General features: G+C 38.0%; 1 protein-coding gene and 1 long non-coding RNA gene across 7 annotated transcripts in view; one reads left to right on the plus strand and one right to left on the minus strand.

Moving 5' to 3' along the window:
- Positions 1 to 15,243: 15,243 nt before the first annotated feature.
- LOC110119744 lies at positions 15,244 to 16,669 on the minus strand. The gene is made up of 2 exons (XR_007226006.1): positions 16,561 to 16,669; positions 15,244 to 15,286 (listed from the first exon to the last, which is right to left on the minus strand). It is a non-coding gene; the product is annotated as an uncharacterized LOC110119744 (long non-coding RNA).
- A 145-nt stretch (positions 16,670 to 16,814) lies between these two features.
- LOC100642771 (fasciclin-3) overlaps positions 16,815 to 21,390 on the plus strand; it is a 344,445-nt gene continuing 339,869 nt past the window's right edge. For 2 of the 6 annotated variants that reach the window (XM_048411120.1, XM_048411119.1), the window contains exon 1: positions 16,816 to 17,128. In XM_048411120.1, the coding sequence (XP_048267077.1) occupies positions 17,044 to 17,128 (85 nt within the window). In that variant the 5' untranslated portion in view covers positions 16,816 to 17,043. Of the gene's footprint in view, positions 17,129 to 21,390 lie in introns of all 6 variants that reach the window. The other 4 variants (XM_012315202.3, XM_048411122.1, XM_048411118.1 and 1 more) reach the window with 3 other exon arrangements.

Below are 21,390 nucleotides of genomic sequence, written 5' to 3' on the forward strand. Positions count from 1 at the left end.
GAACATATTCTTGACGAAGATATATTTATAGCGTCACACGATACAACTTTATTATATCTAGAACAGTTCTTTTTATTTTATACGATATTATCTTTTGGAAATAGAAGCACAGTGGATTTAGGAAAAGCAGGTTTGCTTATCTGCTCAACGTGTTTCAGCCGCGGCGGTGGCATGAACGAGCTCGGACATGTTTCCCAGCGTGGAAATGCGTTAAAAATACGTCTTTAAATGGGATTCCGGCCAGCGACGAGTCTCTTTTTTTTTTTGCTACGTACTCTACTTCGCTGCTCTTGGTACCCTCTTTAAAGTTTCATGCCTGGTGGGAATGGCATCGTAGCCGCGGCACTACGGTTAAGCGATGCAGATCACAGTGAGACGAAGGGAGAAACCGCAATCTTGATCCGCCAGAATCCTTCCTTTCTGTCGCTCTTCTCTCCAGCACTTAAGCTTCAATGAATTATTACTCTCTGCCATTTACCGTATTCACTTACACCACCGCATTATTTTCGTAAATTGCCACACTCTCGTCTGCGATACACTGCTTCGAGCTATACGTTTTCACGGTGCACGCGAAACCGTCTGCATTCTCGTGGTGAATATTCGAGCGAGGTTGGAAACATCGAGAAGAGAGAAAAAGCGAATTTGAAAAAGAGTATAGTAGCATAAATAATTCGTAAACATGAAAAAGATAAAAGAGAAAACGTTCAGTATACTCGTATCGATCGTAACGTTCGTTTCTCTATCCAAATATATTTCTTAATGCAAACGAGACTCTAAATCACATGGAAAATAGGATCGGGATTGAAAGAAAAGAACAGACACTCGGATGCCCTGGTTTTTCGGCTCCAAGTGACGTACACCGTATCGAGATTAAACTTTAAGGTATCACGTGAAACCATACCTTCCCCGTGAGAGTCGCTCGTAACTCTCCCGTATCGGATCGGTGTCTCCGCCGGGGCCGTGAAACCAGGGTAATATCCATTTCGAGGTGCGGCACGTCGAAGATTGATCTCTTTCTCTCTACCTGCTTGCCCACCGATCCGGAAGAGACTAGGATCTTAAGCAGTAACATGGAACAGAAACTGACTTTTGCAATTGTACTTTTCACCAGCCATCGACCGACATTTCCTTTCTAAACTCTATGCTATCGAGTTCAAAAATTCTCATACAATCTCTTTCAACTATAAGATAATTTTCATCCAACGATTTTACACAGATTGTCTCTACTATTCGCTTTATTCGATTGTTATTTCGAAACTTTGGATTCCGTTACTACGGATCTTCTGATATTTCAGGCTGAATCTGTTAATTCGGTATATCGAATTGCATCGTTATTCTGATTTGTCGAATCTTCTTTTTATTTCTTATAAAAAGGATTTTTGCTCATTTCTGATATTTTGTTATTCTATATTTTGATATTCTTGATATTTTGATACAATTGAAGAAAATGATGCCATTGGCATAGAAAATTATAGCGACACAAATGTTCAATGAAAGCGTCGACTTCCTATACGTATCAGCGATTTCTGTATCTTACACGCCGTCGCATTACTTTCAGCGGAAGTCAGTGTTTTTCTGGCACGAAGTTTGGCCGCTTTTGCGGAGGCAAAGTGAAAAGGAAGACGGCAAGTCTTCCATGATAAACGTCCACATGCGCGTCTCGGTTCATATACCGAAAGTGAATGAAAGTTGGCGCGCACCAGGAAAAGCAGACCGAGAAAAAACCTCGAAAGACCGTCAAGCGTTTGATTTATAGACGGCAGCAGTGGTGCGCGAAATCGAAGTACGTGTCGCCTTTATCGCCAGTCCCGTTCATTAACGTTGAATAAATAAATGTTACGAAGAAGAAAAAAATATATGGGTTAGAAGTACAGCGCGAAAGCGTGGAGAGAGAATGGACGAAGAGAACGCGAACGAAAATAAATGTAACAAATGGAGGTACTCCAACTCAGAATCGATATACGGACCTAGCTTTCGCCACCCGTTATATTCCGTCAGATTCCATTTTCATCGCGAAAATACATTTTACCCGAAGAATAATCATCAAAACTGGTTGCATCGAGGCGACCAAATTTTCTTCCCTGTCGTCGTTCTCGAAATTTCGCAGAGCCATCATAGTCGCGAGATCGCGGTATCACGAATAAAGGTAGAGAGCAATTAGTGGAAAGGCAAGGCGAAAGAGACGGGGGACCGGAAATTTTTATCATCGAAGTCTAGAACGATCGATGCCGAACAGCCGAGTCGTGTGTAATTTCAAACGAGAAAGCTAATGGAAAGTTTCATCGGCGAAACGGAGATCTGTTTTAGCGTGAGCTTTGCGGCCGATCGCAAAATTGACTATCGATTCTGAAGCACCGAGTCTCGTTGCTCGTCGAACCGAAGCTGCCACGCGAATTGTTTTAAAAGCTACACGCGAAGCACCAATCAGGGCACACCTATTATTTTGACGTGCGATTTTCACGGCGTGTAAACACGTTAAGTGATCTTGTATAATTTGGAAAAAAACATTTCATTCTCATATTTAATCGTCACGTATAGTCACCCGAGAAGGAAAAAGCCACTCTCGTTCGACAAAAAAATTTTCGTCGTTTCCCGCGTACGAAAAATCAGATTCATTGGTATTTATCTCTCGGTTTCGGGGAAGATCGAATAGACATAATGTTATCGTTGCAGAACGTTCAACTTTAATTTTAAATCATACTGCACTGTTTTGCGTCGAAATAGTTCAAGAGGCATAGAAAACGGCATAGCTGAAACGTTGATCGATCGTTGGTCGGATATGTCCGGATTGCTCATGACAAATGTTTATAAAACGATCAGCTTGGAGGAAAGCTGATAAATCGGTAAATAAATAGCGTTACCCGTCACGTATCTAAAACACATGGAATATTTCCCCTGGATCGTTTGCGCAAATGAGTTTTTAAAACAGATAAGGATATTTGTCGAAATACGAAATTAATTTTCAAATTTCAAATTAATACTACACGCAAATTGATACGAATATAACATAAAACACACATAGGCATACACTTACATATATCCAGCAGCGACAACGTTGGAATACATGAAATTAGAGAATCATACGGTTAGCAAGGATTTCAATTTGCAATTTCGCACTGAAGTTTGTGTTTGAAAACTCGATCCATGCAACGATCGCGTGAAAACGCTTACCCAAAATCGCGATATTTAACTACCACCTATCCGATATACTTGACTAGTTCGCAGTTTCGGACGTGCACACGATGTATGTTTCGACTAAATGTTTGTGAATGTGGTAAGTCTCGGTGTTCTGTTACCGCGAGAAAAACACATGGGAGATATATGTCTAACTGATTCATGTACGACTATGTACGTTTTTGTTACATAATATGGTTAAGTTCGCGGTAATACGTCACAAAACACTACGCTTGTTAACACATTTGATGTATACTCTGAGAAATTCAGAATGAACTATTCTTCCCCTTTAACGGAGCGAATCATTATCCTATTTTATAGGTTCGTGGACGAACGTTAATTATCAGAACATTCGTCAAGGATATATCAGCGTGACAAAACCAGTACAATACAACGATTCTTGCAAAACTTGACGAACACGTAATTCTTTTCGCGTGTATTCACGACATAGAGTCGTTAAGTTTAAACGTCCCTTATCGTGCTAGCAAGAAATTATTGTCCCGGAAGGTTATCTGATGTTCCAAGTATGATGTTTTACAAGTAATAATATGATAGTTAAATGACTAATTTCCCCGATAAAATTGGCTCGAACAATACTGGACGCGTGAGTTAGTCGATCCAGAGAGACGTGAAAAAGATATGAACTCTATACAGTCGGTCAAAGCCTCGTTGGAAAGAAAGTAATAATCGTTATGCAAAACTGTACTCTGCTCGAGATAACTGGTGAGGGCCGCTTAAAAATGGGCTCTTCAACCTCGAACGCAACCACCAGGGTGACTCTCCGGTGTCTTACATTTTATATAATTCGAGAAAAAAAAGGAAGAAAGGAGAGAGGAGGTGAGTAAAGAATAACAGTGGACTACGATAAGCTCTGGTATGAAATTAAGACAGAAGGGCACATGGAACGTGCTATCAACTTAGATAGTTACTCCATTTTCCTCAAGCACCAATGAAGCACGCGTTATCAGCACTTATGTTTATAACATATTCAGAGGCTGTTTCATAAAGTTCCTTGAAAGAAAGCAACTCATCATCGTGTTATCGGGCACGAGAATTTTTGTATAATGTTTTATTACTCTCGTTCTTGAATATACATTTTATAATAGTGTCTGAAAAAATAAACATTATCAAAGGTCGCGTTATACGAGAACTGTAGCCAGAACGAAACGCTTTTACAGCATGTTTGCTCGCACAGCTCTATATAGTATTAGTTTTGGCAGCTGATATTGGTGATTGATGAAGGTCTGGCAGGGACACCGATTATCTAACGACGTTCGATGTACATAGAAAAATATCATCTATAAATGACATCGAGGAAGCATTTAGGTCAGGTATAATTTGATTCGGAAAAACCATTACGCCTTCATCGCATTTTTGTATAAAAAAATTTTTAATGCTGATAATGATATTAATCTAGACGTAAGGAATGTTCGTAAAAGTCTTGTGTAAAAAAATTGTTTACTGGATAATGGATCGATGAAATTAGAGAAATCTAGTTGCAAAACAACAAGTTATTAGAATATTGCATTTTAGAATAAATACAGTACTCTATTACTTTAACGTCATTATTAATCAACGATATTCGTTAATTAATTCGTTCACATGGAATTTACCCTCCCGAATTTTATTAATGAACTCGACCTGCCGCCGAAATTAAAGTAGAACGATTGGAACGATGCACTCGCAGCCTGTGCTAAACGAGATCACCAGAAACTTTTCATACTTCTCCCACCTTGCATTTATCGCGTGATTTTTAATTTTATCCTTTATGGACGTAAGAATAACTCGTAAAGAAGAATATAAAAGATACTATAAACCGATCTAAACGAATATCTAACAAGTATAAATAATTTTTTCAACTTTACGTAATTCAATTTCCAGTTCAAAAGTTAAGAGAAAACAAATTACCTAACAAACATAACATCTGTAGTTAAATTGCTAGGTAGTCTAGCTGAAATTGCACGAGAACTTATGAATCCTTGCACAAAAGTTTGAATACAGCTACGTTTGTTATACGTGGTCGATTACATCGTATAATGGAATTATAGTTGTTTTCGACTGACAGGATTCGGAACATCCATCTAAAGAGAAGAGCGCGCGACATGAAGAGAGGTTGGAGTTAAGCATCGCTGAGTAGAAGGGGTGGGATACTTAAAAGCCTACCAGGCACGTCATAATGTTCTCATTACGTTTTGCTCGTTCACTTCCTTTTCAGATTTTAATGCTTTCGTCACAAGCGTCGCTACCGCGGAAATCAGGTCAAATAATGTTACTATGGTACCGTTGCAGCATAAATTATACGCGAAAATGATCAACAACTACCTTCAAAATAAAATTACAGAACGATTAATTTATCACGAGTCAAATATTTTATTTTATTTTAAACAATTAAAAACAGAAATAAAATTATTACTACATTTTATGGTCTATATACTATATTTAATATTCTACTAGAATAAAAAGTCTACATAGTCGAAACACGTACGCAAAATGATTGGACCAGTCGCTGTGAGCAGTGGTGTAATTTCGATTTTCCAAGCTGGTCTCCAGGACATCCCCAAGGAACGATGTAAGAAAATTAAGCGTCCCAATGGGTTAACGTTGCCTCTTATAGTATGGATGGAGAGCTATCCTGCTTTTTTGCCACCACCCGAGTTCACTTAAAAGAGTTCGTCTAATTTGCAGAAGGATGAAAGGGGGAAGAGAGAAGAAGGCAAGTGAATGCCGACGCGATTCAGCTGGTGCACAGGATGACCAGTGCAGGAAGAGGACGGTGGTACAGAGACGGTCAGTAGGATTTATGTATGAGACGCCACCAGGGCTTAGAGAGATAAATTAGTCGACTTGGCAATAAAAAGTCGACTCGCGGATAGCCTGGATTACACGGATGTACTGCCAGGGAATCGATGGTACTTCTTGCCATCTTCTTCCCGTCGCCCTTTCGTTTACCAAAGTTACACGATTCCTTTTTAACATTCTGTTTTTCCCTTGAAATTCTCTTCTAGCAATCTCTCTTCAGACACAATTATACCACTGACATGCACAAACTACTTCAATTTTAGTTACCCTCTGTATAATAAGAAGGAACAATTTATGAGTGATAAATCAGCGGGCGGTTAAGATTATAAATCGCTCGACTGCTTGATGGTCGACTAACAGTTTCTCGGTTTTGAGGGTGCATTTATGATGTTGACGCGTAATTTTGTCTTTGGGTGCGGTGACATCATTCTTCTTCTGAATGAACACGCGTGTAAATCTTCACGCGAGAAATGCACGTGGAGTCCACGCGTGCAGGAACATTCGCCTCCTTGGAACAGATTCCTGGAAGTCAAAGACTCCTCTGTCCGCCGTATTAATGCCAGCACAATGAAATTTATTCCCCGCGCTTAAGCGATCAAGGAACGTGATATAATATCGAAGTTTACATGAAAATTTTGGCTAGTTATCAAAGTTGTGTTACTGATACTAAAAATCATTTGAAAATCATGGAGGAACATCAATGACGTGCCATTGGTGATCGAGGTCGCTTGAAACTGTTAATTATTATTCATGAAACTCTTGTCGCGATGGCCCAATGTTATTTCAGTTAATCAAAGTTAATTAAATTTACGTTCCACAGTAATTGGTTCTGAAGTTGTGGCGGCTTTTCTGATGGTGTAAAGAAATATTGGGTTTAGAATTGGTTTTGTTTGTTATAACTTGCATTTGTGTGATGTTTGTAAGTATGGACATAGGTTAATACGAAAGGACAACAAGTTGCATTCTGTCAGGCGGAAGCGTTAATTACAAAGCATGTTGCGATACGTAATCCATGATTGAGCAGATCCTCGTGGATTTAGTGTACATTGTTCTTATATCACACAGGAGCATGTTTCTAGTTGAAGAGGTCAGGGATATTCGTGGTGCAATATTACGGATTGCGTTTCTTAACGAATGTGATATTGAACGAAAACGCGATAAAAACTGTTTTTGAATTAAATGAAAGCAAGATCTCGTTACAGTATATCTTTACTCTCGAAATATGAATCGTACAACAAAGTAAACGAATCAGAATACGAATAATATTGTACTATCCAGAACAAAGGAAGTTTCATTTCATGAAACAAAAATAATATTAGATTTTAGACGTACAGTATGTTGCTTGTATTTTCAGTGTGGAATAATGTCGGTCAGAAAAAGATCATGTTGGAAAAATTACATTTCTATGCGTTACTCAATACTATTACTTCTTTTCAATACGTTCAATTTTTACAGAAAATACAAGTAACGGCAAAGAACTATGAATATCATTCTTTGATCCAAACATCTTTAATTATTATTGTAAGAAACTACATTTCCGATCGATATCCAGGACTTCAATAAATTTATCGGCTGCATCTAAGCGGCTGAATCGAAATCACAACCGTATAAATAATTTCCAATCAGCATTCGAACGAAGGATCGATTTTTACATTGTACTGTTATCTGCTGCTTACTCGATTTGTGGAAATCACCGCAGTACCAGACGGACAATAAAAGTAGGCCACGGATTTATTCAATGGCGCTTCGAAAAGTAATAATGCACCTGAGGTTGTGCTATATTGATAGAACTCGGACTCGATTCGTCCGAAGCCGCTTATTAGTTGTTCACGGGCCGATGAAAACGAAGGAAATATCACGACCTTCCACCGCGACTAATGATCAACGGTGTCTGTTTTATAAAGCTGCTACCTCTACTAATTTTTAAAGTCAACAACCAGTCCATTTATCAGTTTAATTGACTAACATTGCAAGGAACGAATGAAAACGAAAAGAAAAATAATAACGGTTTATGCCAATGAAATTTCTGATGTAAACGAAGCGACTTGGATTAAATACCACGACCTGAGAACCTTAAATTAACCATTAGAGGTTGTTATGTTACTTTTAACCAGGACTTCAAATAATTTTCTCCGCGTGGAATTCAGAAAGATTTTTTAATAATTTGACCGCAGCCTCGTAATTTATGTTGTACCGTGGTTCTTCTCGTGGTTAAGCCGAATTAGTTAACAGTTTCGCATAATTAGACCATAAGGAAAAGCTAGCGTGCCTTCTGTGCTGATGTTCCTCTTTTTTTTTCTTTCTCTCTTTCCCTTTTCCGACTTGACCAGCACTTCCCGTTGAATTTTTCCGTATATTAACGCTTTATTTTCGCAGTTCAAAGAAAACCACAGCGGTCGGATATAATTTTCACGGTTCCGCCGGTGCGTTATCTCGACATGGTTTCGATCGATTTTACCAACCCATGCTTCCTAGTTTTTGTTCCGATACATATAAACCTTGCAACGTGGCGGGTATATTAAAAAAAAATAACGGAGATACCGATCCGTGTCTCGCGGATTGTAGCTTATCAATTGTTGGTTCAATTTTTCCCCTTGTGTAAATTATCGTGAATATTTTCTCTTGTGTAAATTAAACGGATTTCTCATATTTGATCGCTCGCGTCTGTCCGATTTATGCGAATGCAACACAATATTCGTCGAAATAAAGAGAGGATCGTTTAATTAAGAAAGCTTCGTAAGGCTGAAGGCGTTGGAATTGAGGGAGGAAAATAACACATATGCGCGAAATGCACGAATTTGATTTAATCCCATTCGATCGTATTATGCGTATATACGTGAAGTATTGTGTCGTGGGAGGCAAGTTCCTGTCAAAACCAAATATTGAAAATCGAAGCCAGACGCACAGCACATGGGATTCAATAGGGCCTTCATATATCCAATTATCGGCTTCCTTATAAGATCACATTGTATGAATTATACATCGTATATCATTGAGTGGATAGAAAGTCACATTTCATGTAACAACAAGCCACAGGAAAGATAATACGTTGCTTATGGAAACGATAGTTTGCACAGTTATTTATCTGGTATTTTTTCTAGCTAACTCGTTATCGCTTAAGAATTATTAGCGTGTATTTGTCAGGTCCCAGCTTACGTTTATCGATTTACATTGTTACGTGGCCAGTATCCGTCACTACTCGGTCGGATAATCGATCAAAATTATACGGATGGGTGTTGATACTGGCGTGGTTTATAGATCATGGCTAGTTTATTCAATAAATATTTAATATTCTCTCGCGCAAAGTTAAAAAGACCCAGGAAATTTAATGTTAAAAATTATTATTATCGTTTACACCACGGCCAATATCGAATCAATCAATGTAACCAATTTTCAACGAGATTTGGAATCTCATTAACTGCTTCCATTTCCGTTCATAATCCACTTCGTAGTTAGTAATATTCCAAAATTATTTCAATTCGGAAATTCAACGGGAGAGTTTTACCATTTAGGAGCTTAACGGCGAGATATATCGCTCGGATGATACAGACGAATTTCCACACGAACCATATTAACTTTAAAGAAAACGATTGCTATCCGACACGCCGGTTAGCAATTGCTACATCCTAGTCATTAGCAGAGACAGCAAGAGAAGGAACAAATGGAAGTCACGGTTTTAAACTAAGGTAATCTGATTACTCGGTACTCGCTAATCTTTTTCTCGGAATTAGAACGAGTGAATTTTCTTTTTAGAGACGAGCCCGTTTCCTACAAATTCGTGCGACCGTTTCAAGTAAATTCCCTCACTTGCCGTGAAATTGAATCCCACCCTCCGATGGAACTTCGATTCGCAACGAAATAGTCGGTGTAACCTTCTGACATTCTTCGACGCGTAATCCCCTTGATGCACGATCTCGAGTTTTAACCGCAACATTCGTCATATTATCCGACATGAGCTTGATCCCGAAGTTGTTACAAACTTATCCGCGGTACGTGCTTCTCGACCTCTGTGTTCGCTCCTTTTTCGTTGATTGCCCCTGTAAACGGAACTTTCAACGAACTACGGAAATTCAAGAGGAGAAGAAAAAAAAGCAGAATTTATCGGTTACGTAAATTTCACCATCGATTTTGGCAACCGAGAACGCGTGTCGCGAATTGCAATTTGGAATTTCAGCAACGTCCTCGAAATTTATCCATACAAGTGAAAACTAACAATTTTGTACGCATTTGAGGAATGAGATCGCGGCGCGCGGTGTAATTGCACTATTCATTGAACATTCGAAAGAGGATTTTACGGGCGCGCTGTATCAAAGTACAGCATGCAAATGCGATTATGCCCATGCGATACAGGAGTGGATCGATCGTTCGACTCTGGACTAGTATCCTTTTAAAGTGAGTGCAGTTAATGTTCCGCAGTTAATGTTCCCTTTTGTCGCGTAAAGTTCGCGGACATTCCTACGTTTTTGTACGTCTCGCAGCTCGATTTCAACAAATTGAGATTCGATTGATAGACACTCGTTCAGAAATACCATTCGAATATCAAATGTAAAAACTTTCATTCACATTGAGTGACATAGCCAAGCGGTTTAAAATATAAATTAATTTACATTACTTTTACTATGCTACAATACTAAACAAAGGATAGGTACTTAATCAGACCGGTTGTCCAACTGAACATTAACAATCATTGATTACCAGTCCAATTCTATCATACATAAGTGCCCGCTATCTATGATTTGCAAAACGCATATCCTGTTGCTGACATTCATGGATTTCGCTCTACCAACCAGTTTCATGTGCTTCGACGACGTGCAAACGCGCGGCCGTATCCACTGAATCGTTAATATTTTCGCGACGTCATTATGCACAATTATTCCACAATTGCGCCCAATTTCTAGCACTACAGGGAACCACGTCGAAGTAGTCAGATATTACGTAACGACACAGCCGCGTATTGCCCATTAATATTTTGCGCTTGTCATCGAAATTCAATTTCCGCACGGTGGTCAACGTATACCGAGAACTCTAATTCAGTGTCTGTGGTTGCGTCAATCAACTATGCGACTGGCTAACTTGTTAGAAATAATTAACGGGTTTGTGAGCTCCAAGGGATAAACGTATTCGTCACCAGATAAAACATGTCCTGCTGTCCCGATGTAATTTCATTCGCTCGTATTTTCTTAACTTATCCTGCCTGTCGTTTTGCGAATTACGATTTATTGAATTTTATATTGATTAAATAAATTCCTGTTAAATTCTCTATACTAGTATCGTGAAGTCGGAAACATTGTCGAACATAATGTCGAAAGATTTGTCATGGTTTATTTGATCGTTACGTTGGTTTAAAGACAATAAACAGCTCAAAATTATGCAGAGCGAACGCGAGAATCCCCTAGTAATAGCTACGTATAGCTGGTTCTTAATCACTGGAGATTATACGCGAGTGGGTGGATCGATCCTTCCATGATTTATAGGTTTAATTTAGTACCGACATGCAATCTAATTATGTTTTCCAATTCCGATAGGCCAGAACGAACGATTTTACGTAAAATCTGTAAAACCAAACTGCTTGAATTCCGATGAAAAAAAAAAAAAGGAAAGATATGCAGAGAAGAAAAATCTAGTCCAGTTGCAAATGAAAAAAACATTACAACGCGGTGGTCACGGAGTCGAAGTTCTTGAATTATGTTGCTTTCTTTCCTTTTATGTATGTATGTATATCCAATTTCCCGACGAATACCAGGACGTTCAATTCGTAGGAAACTGCGACCCTGAGTTCGAAGTAATATATTATATATACCTGCACGATAGGTATGCGGGATATTTTAATATCTACATCCGGCGTTACTAACTCAGAGGGCAGCAATCCACGATTTATGTATACACTAGGGAAATATTTGTAGCAATATTAAACGCCTGTTCATGTATACCTAGAATGTCCATATGATTGCAAAACGAAAATTATTAGCCTTACTCGTAAGACGTAATAATTTGATGTTGTTTAAACAAGATGGAACCAATGTTTATTGGAAGCCGGATGATAGTCAATGCTTGAAACAGAAACATTATTAATTACGAATGATCTGTCTTGATATATACATCAATCAATGATCTATATGTCCGTCTCGTAGCTGGAACTTCAAAAACATTGTCATTACTAAGGTATAAATTCAGTGAACAGAGAATTAAATGAACATGGAAACGAGATTAAAACGTCCGAACGAACATTTGAAACGAATGCACATTAATTGTACGTTTGTAATTCATGTGTATCCGATATTTAATTTGGTTTAAATTAAATCATGACAGAAGTGTTGTAGTTCGAGTTTAAGCCAGCGATACCCGGGCATTTGACGACGAAATAGCCCGATTTTTATCGATCCACGTTTCGCCATTATTTGCCCGTTACTGATGTAACCGATACGTGTTAAAACCTGCATCTACTAATTTTTTTCTATACGAATTTTTACACGGTGTAATTGTATCTCTATTTGTTTTTGCTCGCACGGATGGTTTAAGAGGAAACTTAGTAAATTGTTTTTTAATTGTGACACATTTTTTATGAATCCTGTTAATGATATTTCAAAGCAGAGACAAATAACTTTTCACGATACTAATTTTAGAGTTATAACAATTCTGATTAATTTCTTGAAATGAACAAAGCCGCGGAAACGGTACTAACTATGATTCCGAAATTGTCTAGCGTGTAAAGAGCACAACAATAATCCAGTTACAGAACAACCAGAACAGCCTGGAAACAGTTAACCTATTTTTGCGTAATGTTCCTACCATGATGATAAATGCTAATATTCTTAATAGCATCGCCGTGTACATATTCGCATTGGAATTAACTTCTCGGGTAACATACCTGTTACATGTTAAGAGCCGTGGCTTTATGCTCTTCAATGTTCGCTAAACTAACTTAAAGGGCATAAGACGTTTTTCGGGAGGGCTTACACGTCCTATAAAAATCTAACTTCGTTGGTGGAAGATCAAGTATTTTGTAAACTGTGTATGCTTGTATGAAAAAAGTCTTCATCAAAGAATAAAGTATTTATCGTAAACTTTTTTACACCCGTAATCCTCACCTCAATAACTTTTTAAGACCGATATATAGGTGGCAAAGTGTATACATTGTATATACAGATAGATAGATACGCGAGTATGTACGCAGCTTTTAAAATGCGCTAATAAAATTGTCAGCGCCCCACAACACATAATTTTTAAGCTTTTACGGTTTCCATCGTGAGAGTAACTTCACGATGGTCCATGTAACTGAAGTCGATACACGCGCTTCGTGAAAAATATGCACGGTTAAAAAAAGTTACGGACGCTACAACCAAATTCGATCGGCCAACGAACAACCGGCGTTAATTTATTTCACGCGTTTTATCCCACGCAGTTTACATTTTATAATGCAGCCATTGAGATCGCAATTAATTCTAATCACGGTCTTCTAATCACGGTGTAATTAACTAGAAATTAATGTACATAGATATGGTATAACATGTCCATTATATTATCATAAACGTATTGTAATTATGTATAATGTATTTATATGAAAAGCAAGCATCATATATAATATATATATCATAGATATGAGTCTACGATTGTTTGCTTTAAATTGGAAGGATTCCACTGTCAATCAAAGTAATAGCTAGGCCATACGAATTCCAATTGATTAAATGAGTAAAGTTGATTATGGTAATGACGAGTTTAGTAGTAATAGAAAGAACATTGAACGGTATATCATCGAAAAATTAGTGGTGTCGGTTATTTTTTCGTGAACAAGCGATGATGTAGAACCCTTTGATACATATTTGAGTAGTCGATAGATATCATAGCTATACGAGAGTCCATGCTCGTTTCTTAGCCCATATTTCAGCGGCGGTAGTTACCGGTGATTAATCAAAGAGAAAATTAGTGAGTCCAGATTTTGGTTCACCGTATTCATCACGAAGGACATCAGTGTACCGGTATAATTCTGTCTAGTTAGGCGTCTTTTGCATCAACATTTATTTCACGATTCAGCTTTAACATACATACATTGTAATAAATAAGAATTTTACTAATATCAGGCACTTTCTTTCGAAATTATAAATTTTATCACAAGGACAAAAATTTCTCTATTTATTAGTTAAATAATGAATGCGGTGTGTTTATCATATGTACGTGGCTCTCAGGTACACTGTACTTATATTATAGCATGTGCATGCAATAAAAGTGTTATTACACGTTAGTACTCGTATGGTCGTTTTGGACGACGGCAACGGGTTCGACTGCCTGCCGGTAACATGATTATGTGTACGTGTGTGCCTACACAATAGTTGCCAACTCGATTAGCTGAATCCATAGAAGTGTCCCTCTATCGTGATACAGAAACGGTGGTCTGGTATGGAGATTGCTTGACCGCAAACTAGAACTTTACTTTAAAGATCTTGCTATCCATAACTACTTTAACGATAACGTTAACGTTAGCATGATCACCGTTCGTTATAACTCAACCGTACGATAAACCTAATTCTACGTTCCTAAAGAGAAACAAACGTAAAAAGTTTGTGTAACGGTCTGTAACGGTTTGCCAGTTCACCTAACCGAACTACCATCGATTGTTATTGGTCTTTTAATGACAAGATGTTAATCGTAACAATTTCTCCGAAGGAATTATGTACATTTCAAAATGGATAAAAGTAATGAAATTCAAAATGAGATTTCGACGAAAAATTTCTTGATGTTCCCGTGTACGTGCTGCGGAACTTTAAATTGCTATCTCTCTCAAGTTGGACTTTAAGGGAAAGGAAATGAATTTACATTTCGTGCTAAGACTCATTGTAAAAAGAACGTAAAACTTTTAAGTGCACCAGTTAAGAGTATACGCGTACATTCCCCAGGGCCTGTATTTTCATCCACATAACATGTATCGAGCACGCTGGAAGTGGGTACTATCTTACCTGATAAATTCCGGAACTACGGTTCTTAGTGCGTCTCCTTGGTATATGCTGTTGCAGCTTCTGTGGTCCCAGACGGCACGCCTTCGACATATCGGTCACGTACACCATCATATAGAATCGCATTTGTAAGACCCAGCAACGTTATCGTCGAGTAAACATCGATAGGAAAACACTGTCATAATGCACATGACGATACACTTGCATGCACGCTTCGTGGCTACATCTGCTCTAACCATGTCGCTCGTTTCACAATATCGTTCTATGTACCTGTGTACGACCCTTCCTATCTTGACACAGGTTTTAATTTTCTTTTCTTTTCTTTTACGTCGCGATAATTTCTTCATGACACCTGCTACATATTCCTGTGGATTATAAACACATTTGTGAAGTATTCGTTTCGTATACTTCATAATTTGATGTTTTACAGGCGTAAAGTTTTTATCGAAAAAGATGTCGGTAATTAGAAAACTATGTTCTCTAAACTAATATTACACTGTGTATGTACGAGGCCGTGCCTGTTCCGACATATCTTTAACTTCTTTTCTTCATGTCTTAACTAATAATTTCTTCCTCGATGTGTAACCTCTAGACCGTGAAACGAGGTCTTAAGTTTTTATTTTAACCATGGCTAATAATTCTTGAACATGAAGCTTTTACCAAAGTAAAAATTTGTTAATAACTGCGAATAGATACAGTTCCAATTTCCTTTTTACAATTTTGAATACGAACATATAGCATAATTTTATAATTTAGCGTACCGAGCCTAGTTTGTTGTGAAACTTTCACAAAACCTATCGTACGATCTAAAGGAATTAGACGATTAAATTAATTCGCTCGCGTATGCGGTATGGAAAGAAACGTACGTTCAATTTTTCTACCTAACCTCTAACTGTACATAAAAAGAGTTAATGCGCAATAAATGAAAAAGGTCAATGAAAGAGTGACACTATCATGAATATTATGAATAACCCTAAGCATGCTATAGTAGTCTTACAAAAGACTTATTTACACTTACTATTCGAATATTCAAATATTTATTCTCTCCTTTCAAAAGTAAATACTATATATCGGTCTCTCTGCCCATACTTGTCACAAAGCTATAGAAAAAACATGGCGCGATATGTTTCACAACATTCTTTTTATTGTATTTAAACAGTAAGAAAAGAATGGAAGACTAAAGACAAAAAATTTATAGAAATTAAATTTGGAAATTCCCATAAAATAATGAACTACAATACAATCGATTATCATGGCACGAAAATATTGCATCCTTGGTTATAATTGTATACTCTATACAATATTTCTTCGTATTTATTTATTTCTATCCATCTTTTAACTTAGAGAAAGGTTTTCTTAGAAATTACAGAAATTATATAACTTATAATCGTATAACAGTCATAGACACATTGTATACACCTGACAAACAAACGAATTTGCCTTAACCAAGACCGATTATAAAACAATTACAACCAACAAAGATGTCGTTAACAAAAGACTGTCATGAAAAATGGGTACGCACTTACGTTAAAGATTCACTGATTACACCGAAATGACAAAACTCGTTGCTAAATTAGGTGCGTGAACGTCAAGATCGAAATCGTTGAAAAGCTGGGAAACGAAAGAGAGGGCAACGTACGTTCAGTGCATGGTCTTCTTCTAAAGCCATTCTCCAAGTAGAAAATCGTGGATGCGGACGTGTACACGAAATAAACACATAATAACAGGTATACGGTAAAGTGCGTGTGTACGTAGGTTAGGCACGAAAATACGAAAGTAGGTACACCGTGGACGATATCATACGACGCTATCGGGGGATCGAGGCGTTCGGGCGATCTCGGCTTCTGCCGATGTCTCACGAAGTGGGCCGAAAGCAAAGCGCGCGGCAGACGGTCTTCGCGCGCCGAGCTATCTGGTTGGCACTCACGTCGAGTCGGGCACTTACATTCGAATTGACGTCGCACGTCTCTCGTTCTTGCCTCGTTTTATCCTCGTGATTCACACTGACGGCGCTCGCGCCAGTTTTGTCGCCGAGTTTTGTGTACCGTCCGGTTGGAACGCGCCGTTTAAATCACCGACAGTTCGTTTTCTCAAAGGAAGTTAGACAGTGCTTTTTTTTGTGATGTGTATGGAATTGACGAGCCACTTCAAGATGACGATCGTCTGGGTCTGCCTCATCGGCCTGTTGTGTTCTACGGCTGTTAAAGGTGCGACAATATCTGTACTTTCTTTCTGTATCTCTTCGGTTTTACGTAATTTCGTGAGATTGTAATTGCACGTCGTAACTATCGGGGCAATATCATAGTGACGTATGTGTAACGGTTTTTTCTGCGACGACAGCGCACGATTCTCGCCGCCATTCCTTTCAATCGATCTATCGAACGGTTTGAAATCTCGTGTTAAAATGGCGTGCAAAAGGCGGGGATAATTCTTGTAGAAAGTATCGTGTTCACGTGGAGCGTACTACAAAATGTACGAAATCGTACGATCAAACGTAGTAATTTTACGTCGTTATTACGGTAAGAAGTAAACAAAATCGATCGCGTTTCAAACAACTTCACAGAAAGGTCGTATAGCCAACGACAAAATATTATGATAGATCAATGGTTGAATGTTGTGTAACGTTAACGATACCTCTATTGATCACGAGCGAAACCGTTCCTTGTTGAAATCATGGTCGGATTAGTCACCAAGACAGACTGGTGTCAGACTGACATTTGGTTTCATTGCATCGCCGTACTGATGTGATTAAACGAATTATAGCTGGTCTGTAATGGTGAATTATTGCTGAGAAAGTTGCAAAAGTAACGTCTAAGCGTTCGTTGGCTCCTTTGCTCGGCCTAGTTGACCGGCACGATAATTTGTACGATCATTGTTAAGGTCAACCGATGGTCACCGAGATCACGGCCGTATTAATAGTAAAATAAGCGTGAATGAAATCGGTATCGGGTTATTGAAATACGTAGCTTAGAAAGTCGAAAGCTATCGGGGTTCTCGTCCAAACGTTCTCCTTAAAAGGTTGGAAAACGGGCAACATAGTCATCTTTCTTGTAACTTCGACACATTCATAACTGATAACATATCTCGGAATTATTTTCTAGAATAGATACGGAACGATTGTACTCTTTGGAAATAGAGGGAAGAGATTGGGAAATTGGAGATTCGAAGAAATTATTGAGCACTTATCTGAAAGGGGAGAATGTTCCGTATGAATTATTCTAGCGCGATAATGGAAGATTTATCATTGACGATATGCCACATTACACAATCGTAATCTTCTTATAATAATAATATCTATTTTGTTATTTTACCTGTTTGAATGATTTTATTATTACTTATAGAACTGACGTTTTCGTATCCGTATAATCAGGAATTATGGTACGGTGTTGTAACTAGTGGTTTGTAGCGTAGATACTTTCTGTATTTTCTAGAATTACTATTATGTATCTGCTGTGGTTTACAAAGCGCTTCGACGTTCCTTTTCAGTTTTCGTAACCTTGACGCTCGTTGCTATTTACTTTTCCATCCGTTCGTGCTCATTCAACTGTGATCGATACACGATAACTGCGTATAAAATATTCGCTTTGCAATCATCATGGTTGAAATTTTTTATTGTCCTCATTAAATATACGTGACGTAATCGCAACGAGTTTACCATGCTCTGAATCATTATAACGTCCAATGATCTCGAAACTGTGGAAACCGGTTATACGGTTTCGACTTTCGATACGTATCGTACAACGGGCTAAATTCGCAGAGGGAATTTCGATGTAAACTTTTCAATGGAAACTTTTGTTACTACGAAGAAGCTTGTTATCCTGGTTAGGATGCTGCGACGTTCAGGGTTAGGACATTTTCCCTTGATGGTTTATAAATTTTGTAGTGGTCGGATGGTATCTTGTTTGAATTCGATTACCATGCAAAATAGACCACCCTCGTCCGCTTTTCTCGCGGTTATATTATTTTTCTCGATGTCAGTATAAAGTAAAACGAAACAGATACTTTCCCTGGAAGTAGGTATAAAACGCAGCGAGAGTCTGGTATTTATCGATCTAGGGTTATGAATAACGCCCGGTATCAAGCACAACACCAGCTTTTGTTGTACATGGTAACAGAACGACTCGAATAGAAGTAACTGTTTATTGCCGATTGAGTTCTTGCGATAGTTCTTGCTTATATATAGAATTCAAGGATATCGGTACGGTTGTGATAACGTACTTAGCAATTATGAACAATTTTTCATTCAGTAATACCTTTATTCCGGCATTACTTTTTCTTTCTTCTCTCTTTCTCCGAAATTTCGCGTAGGTTTGCCGTTTTGAAGCTCCAGATTAAATCAAATAGTTGATAAAGTTAATAAAACGAGAGAAAAGTGGAAGAGGTGGAGAAACTTGTGTACTAATTAATACACTGTTATATCATAATTACTCTCTATAAACTTTATTACCGGTAAGAGCAGAAAACACGGGACGAAAGTTTCGTGTGATGAAGATGAAGTATTTGTTTAATACATCCGGTCACCACGACAACGATAGAGACGTGCTTGCCTGACAAAGAGCTTCCTCGCGACAGCCCTCGTAGAACAAAAACCGATCGAAAATTAACTACCTGACGCGTGGAAAGTCAAGGTGAAAATTATCGTCGGAGAATTACAATCTTGGCCACGTGCATGGCATCGTGGAACGCGTCGAGGGATACGCCTCGTATACACGGAAAGTTTAAGGTTACATTTACACGAAATGCCTTTCCCTCTATGCGACGCGAACTTAACTCGTGCTTACCTTGAGCTGTAAAGAAAGGTCGATGCAAATGATGTAATTGAAAATGCTAAAGATAGTTTCCCGTTCCTACAACGCTGCTCATATGAGATTCATATCTCGTAGAATCTCGGCTCATACATACAATCGATCTTGTTTCCTTTATTTTCCGATACCAGCTTTTCATATTCGAGTTAGACATTTTTTGCATAAAACGCTGATCTTTAAGAAATCTCGCATCGTAGCTAAGTATCTGGTAATGTGAAATTCTTGAAGTCGCAAATGCCAGCTTGCGAAATATTCCTTCTGCGTTTTTTTATCGCGATTCATCTGCAACACGACCACATCCTCTCGCCAGAAGAATGCACCTCGATTCTAAAGATTCGGTGAGTCAACGTTGATCGATGAGTACGAGTCATCGGTCCAAGGATAAGGTCCGGAGCATTTGTCTTTTACGCCGAACACGATACTGCCACACATTCAATGCGAATATACGGACTATACATATATATACAGGTCGTTTCAGGTTCTAGATAATCCAGTTTCGTAGCCCACGCATACCAATAGTAGACATAGTTAATGCACGACCTACAGTCGGTCAGAGACCCCATCAATCCTCCGGATAATTTCGACGAAAATTACCGAGTCAAAGAAGATTTTATCTAGGCAATCGGCCTACAAATTGAACAAGAGATAGAAACGTTACGATGCGTTATTAAGAATACAGCAAGTAGTAAATAAAAGTAGAGTTTCTTAAGAATTCGTGTTCGAATAAAATTGGTATCTATATATTTTTAGTCGAAGTTGCAGTAGTTCAAAAGTAAGGTCATGAATGTATTATCGTACTAATAAATTCAAAAACAACCTTATCTAACATTTTAAAAGTATGATTACTATTGATAAGCTGATAACTTTTCCGGAGCAGCTGAAAAAATGATTCACTAGTGTAACGTATAATCTGCTTCCTGATAACAAAGAATTTATCAGTTTAATTGATACCGTACATATAACTATCCCATTACATAGCGAAATTTATTTCAGAAGAACGTAGGGTGTCGTTCAGAGTAGAGCAAATTGACGACCTAATTATGCTACGTTCCTGATGAAACTAGAGAGACTCTACGTACCACACATTCTTTTATGCTTATAACATATACAGTTTCTGTCACATAGATGTTCAATGCTATTTGATTTTTTACTTTCTACAGATATTTCACTCGTTTATATTCTGTTTCATTTATAAATGGAATACAAAACGATACACAGTATTAAAATTTTAGCGATAATATTACGTTTATTTCCTAATCTTTATGACAGGTTTCTACGAAACAAACACTTTTACTTATGAAAGCGTCATTTTTCGTCATTAATCCACGAGTGATTAAGCGAATGACAAAATTTAAATAAGACAGACACTTCATCGTAGAATTAGTGTCAATATGGATAGTAAATAGCAAAGGAAGTACTTAGCGAGCTTACCGATGATTCGCCTACTTCGCGGTAAAATGATTCATTTTATAGACACGTTTGTAGAATCCTGACTTACGCATTACATTCGTAACACGGTAAGTCATTAAGTCATTACTTAGCCCATTTAACGACCCTACTTATCATAATCTCGATCATCGATATTCTCGAAACTTAACCGAAAAGCCTCGTTTCTTAACAACTAGTTATCGTTACTTACGAACATTTACATATCTTCCGACTGA

This window comes from Bombus terrestris, chromosome 12, assembly GCF_910591885.1.
Source record: "Bombus terrestris chromosome 12, iyBomTerr1.2, whole genome shotgun sequence".
Lineage (NCBI taxonomy): Eukaryota > Metazoa > Arthropoda > Insecta > Hymenoptera > Apidae > Bombus > Bombus terrestris.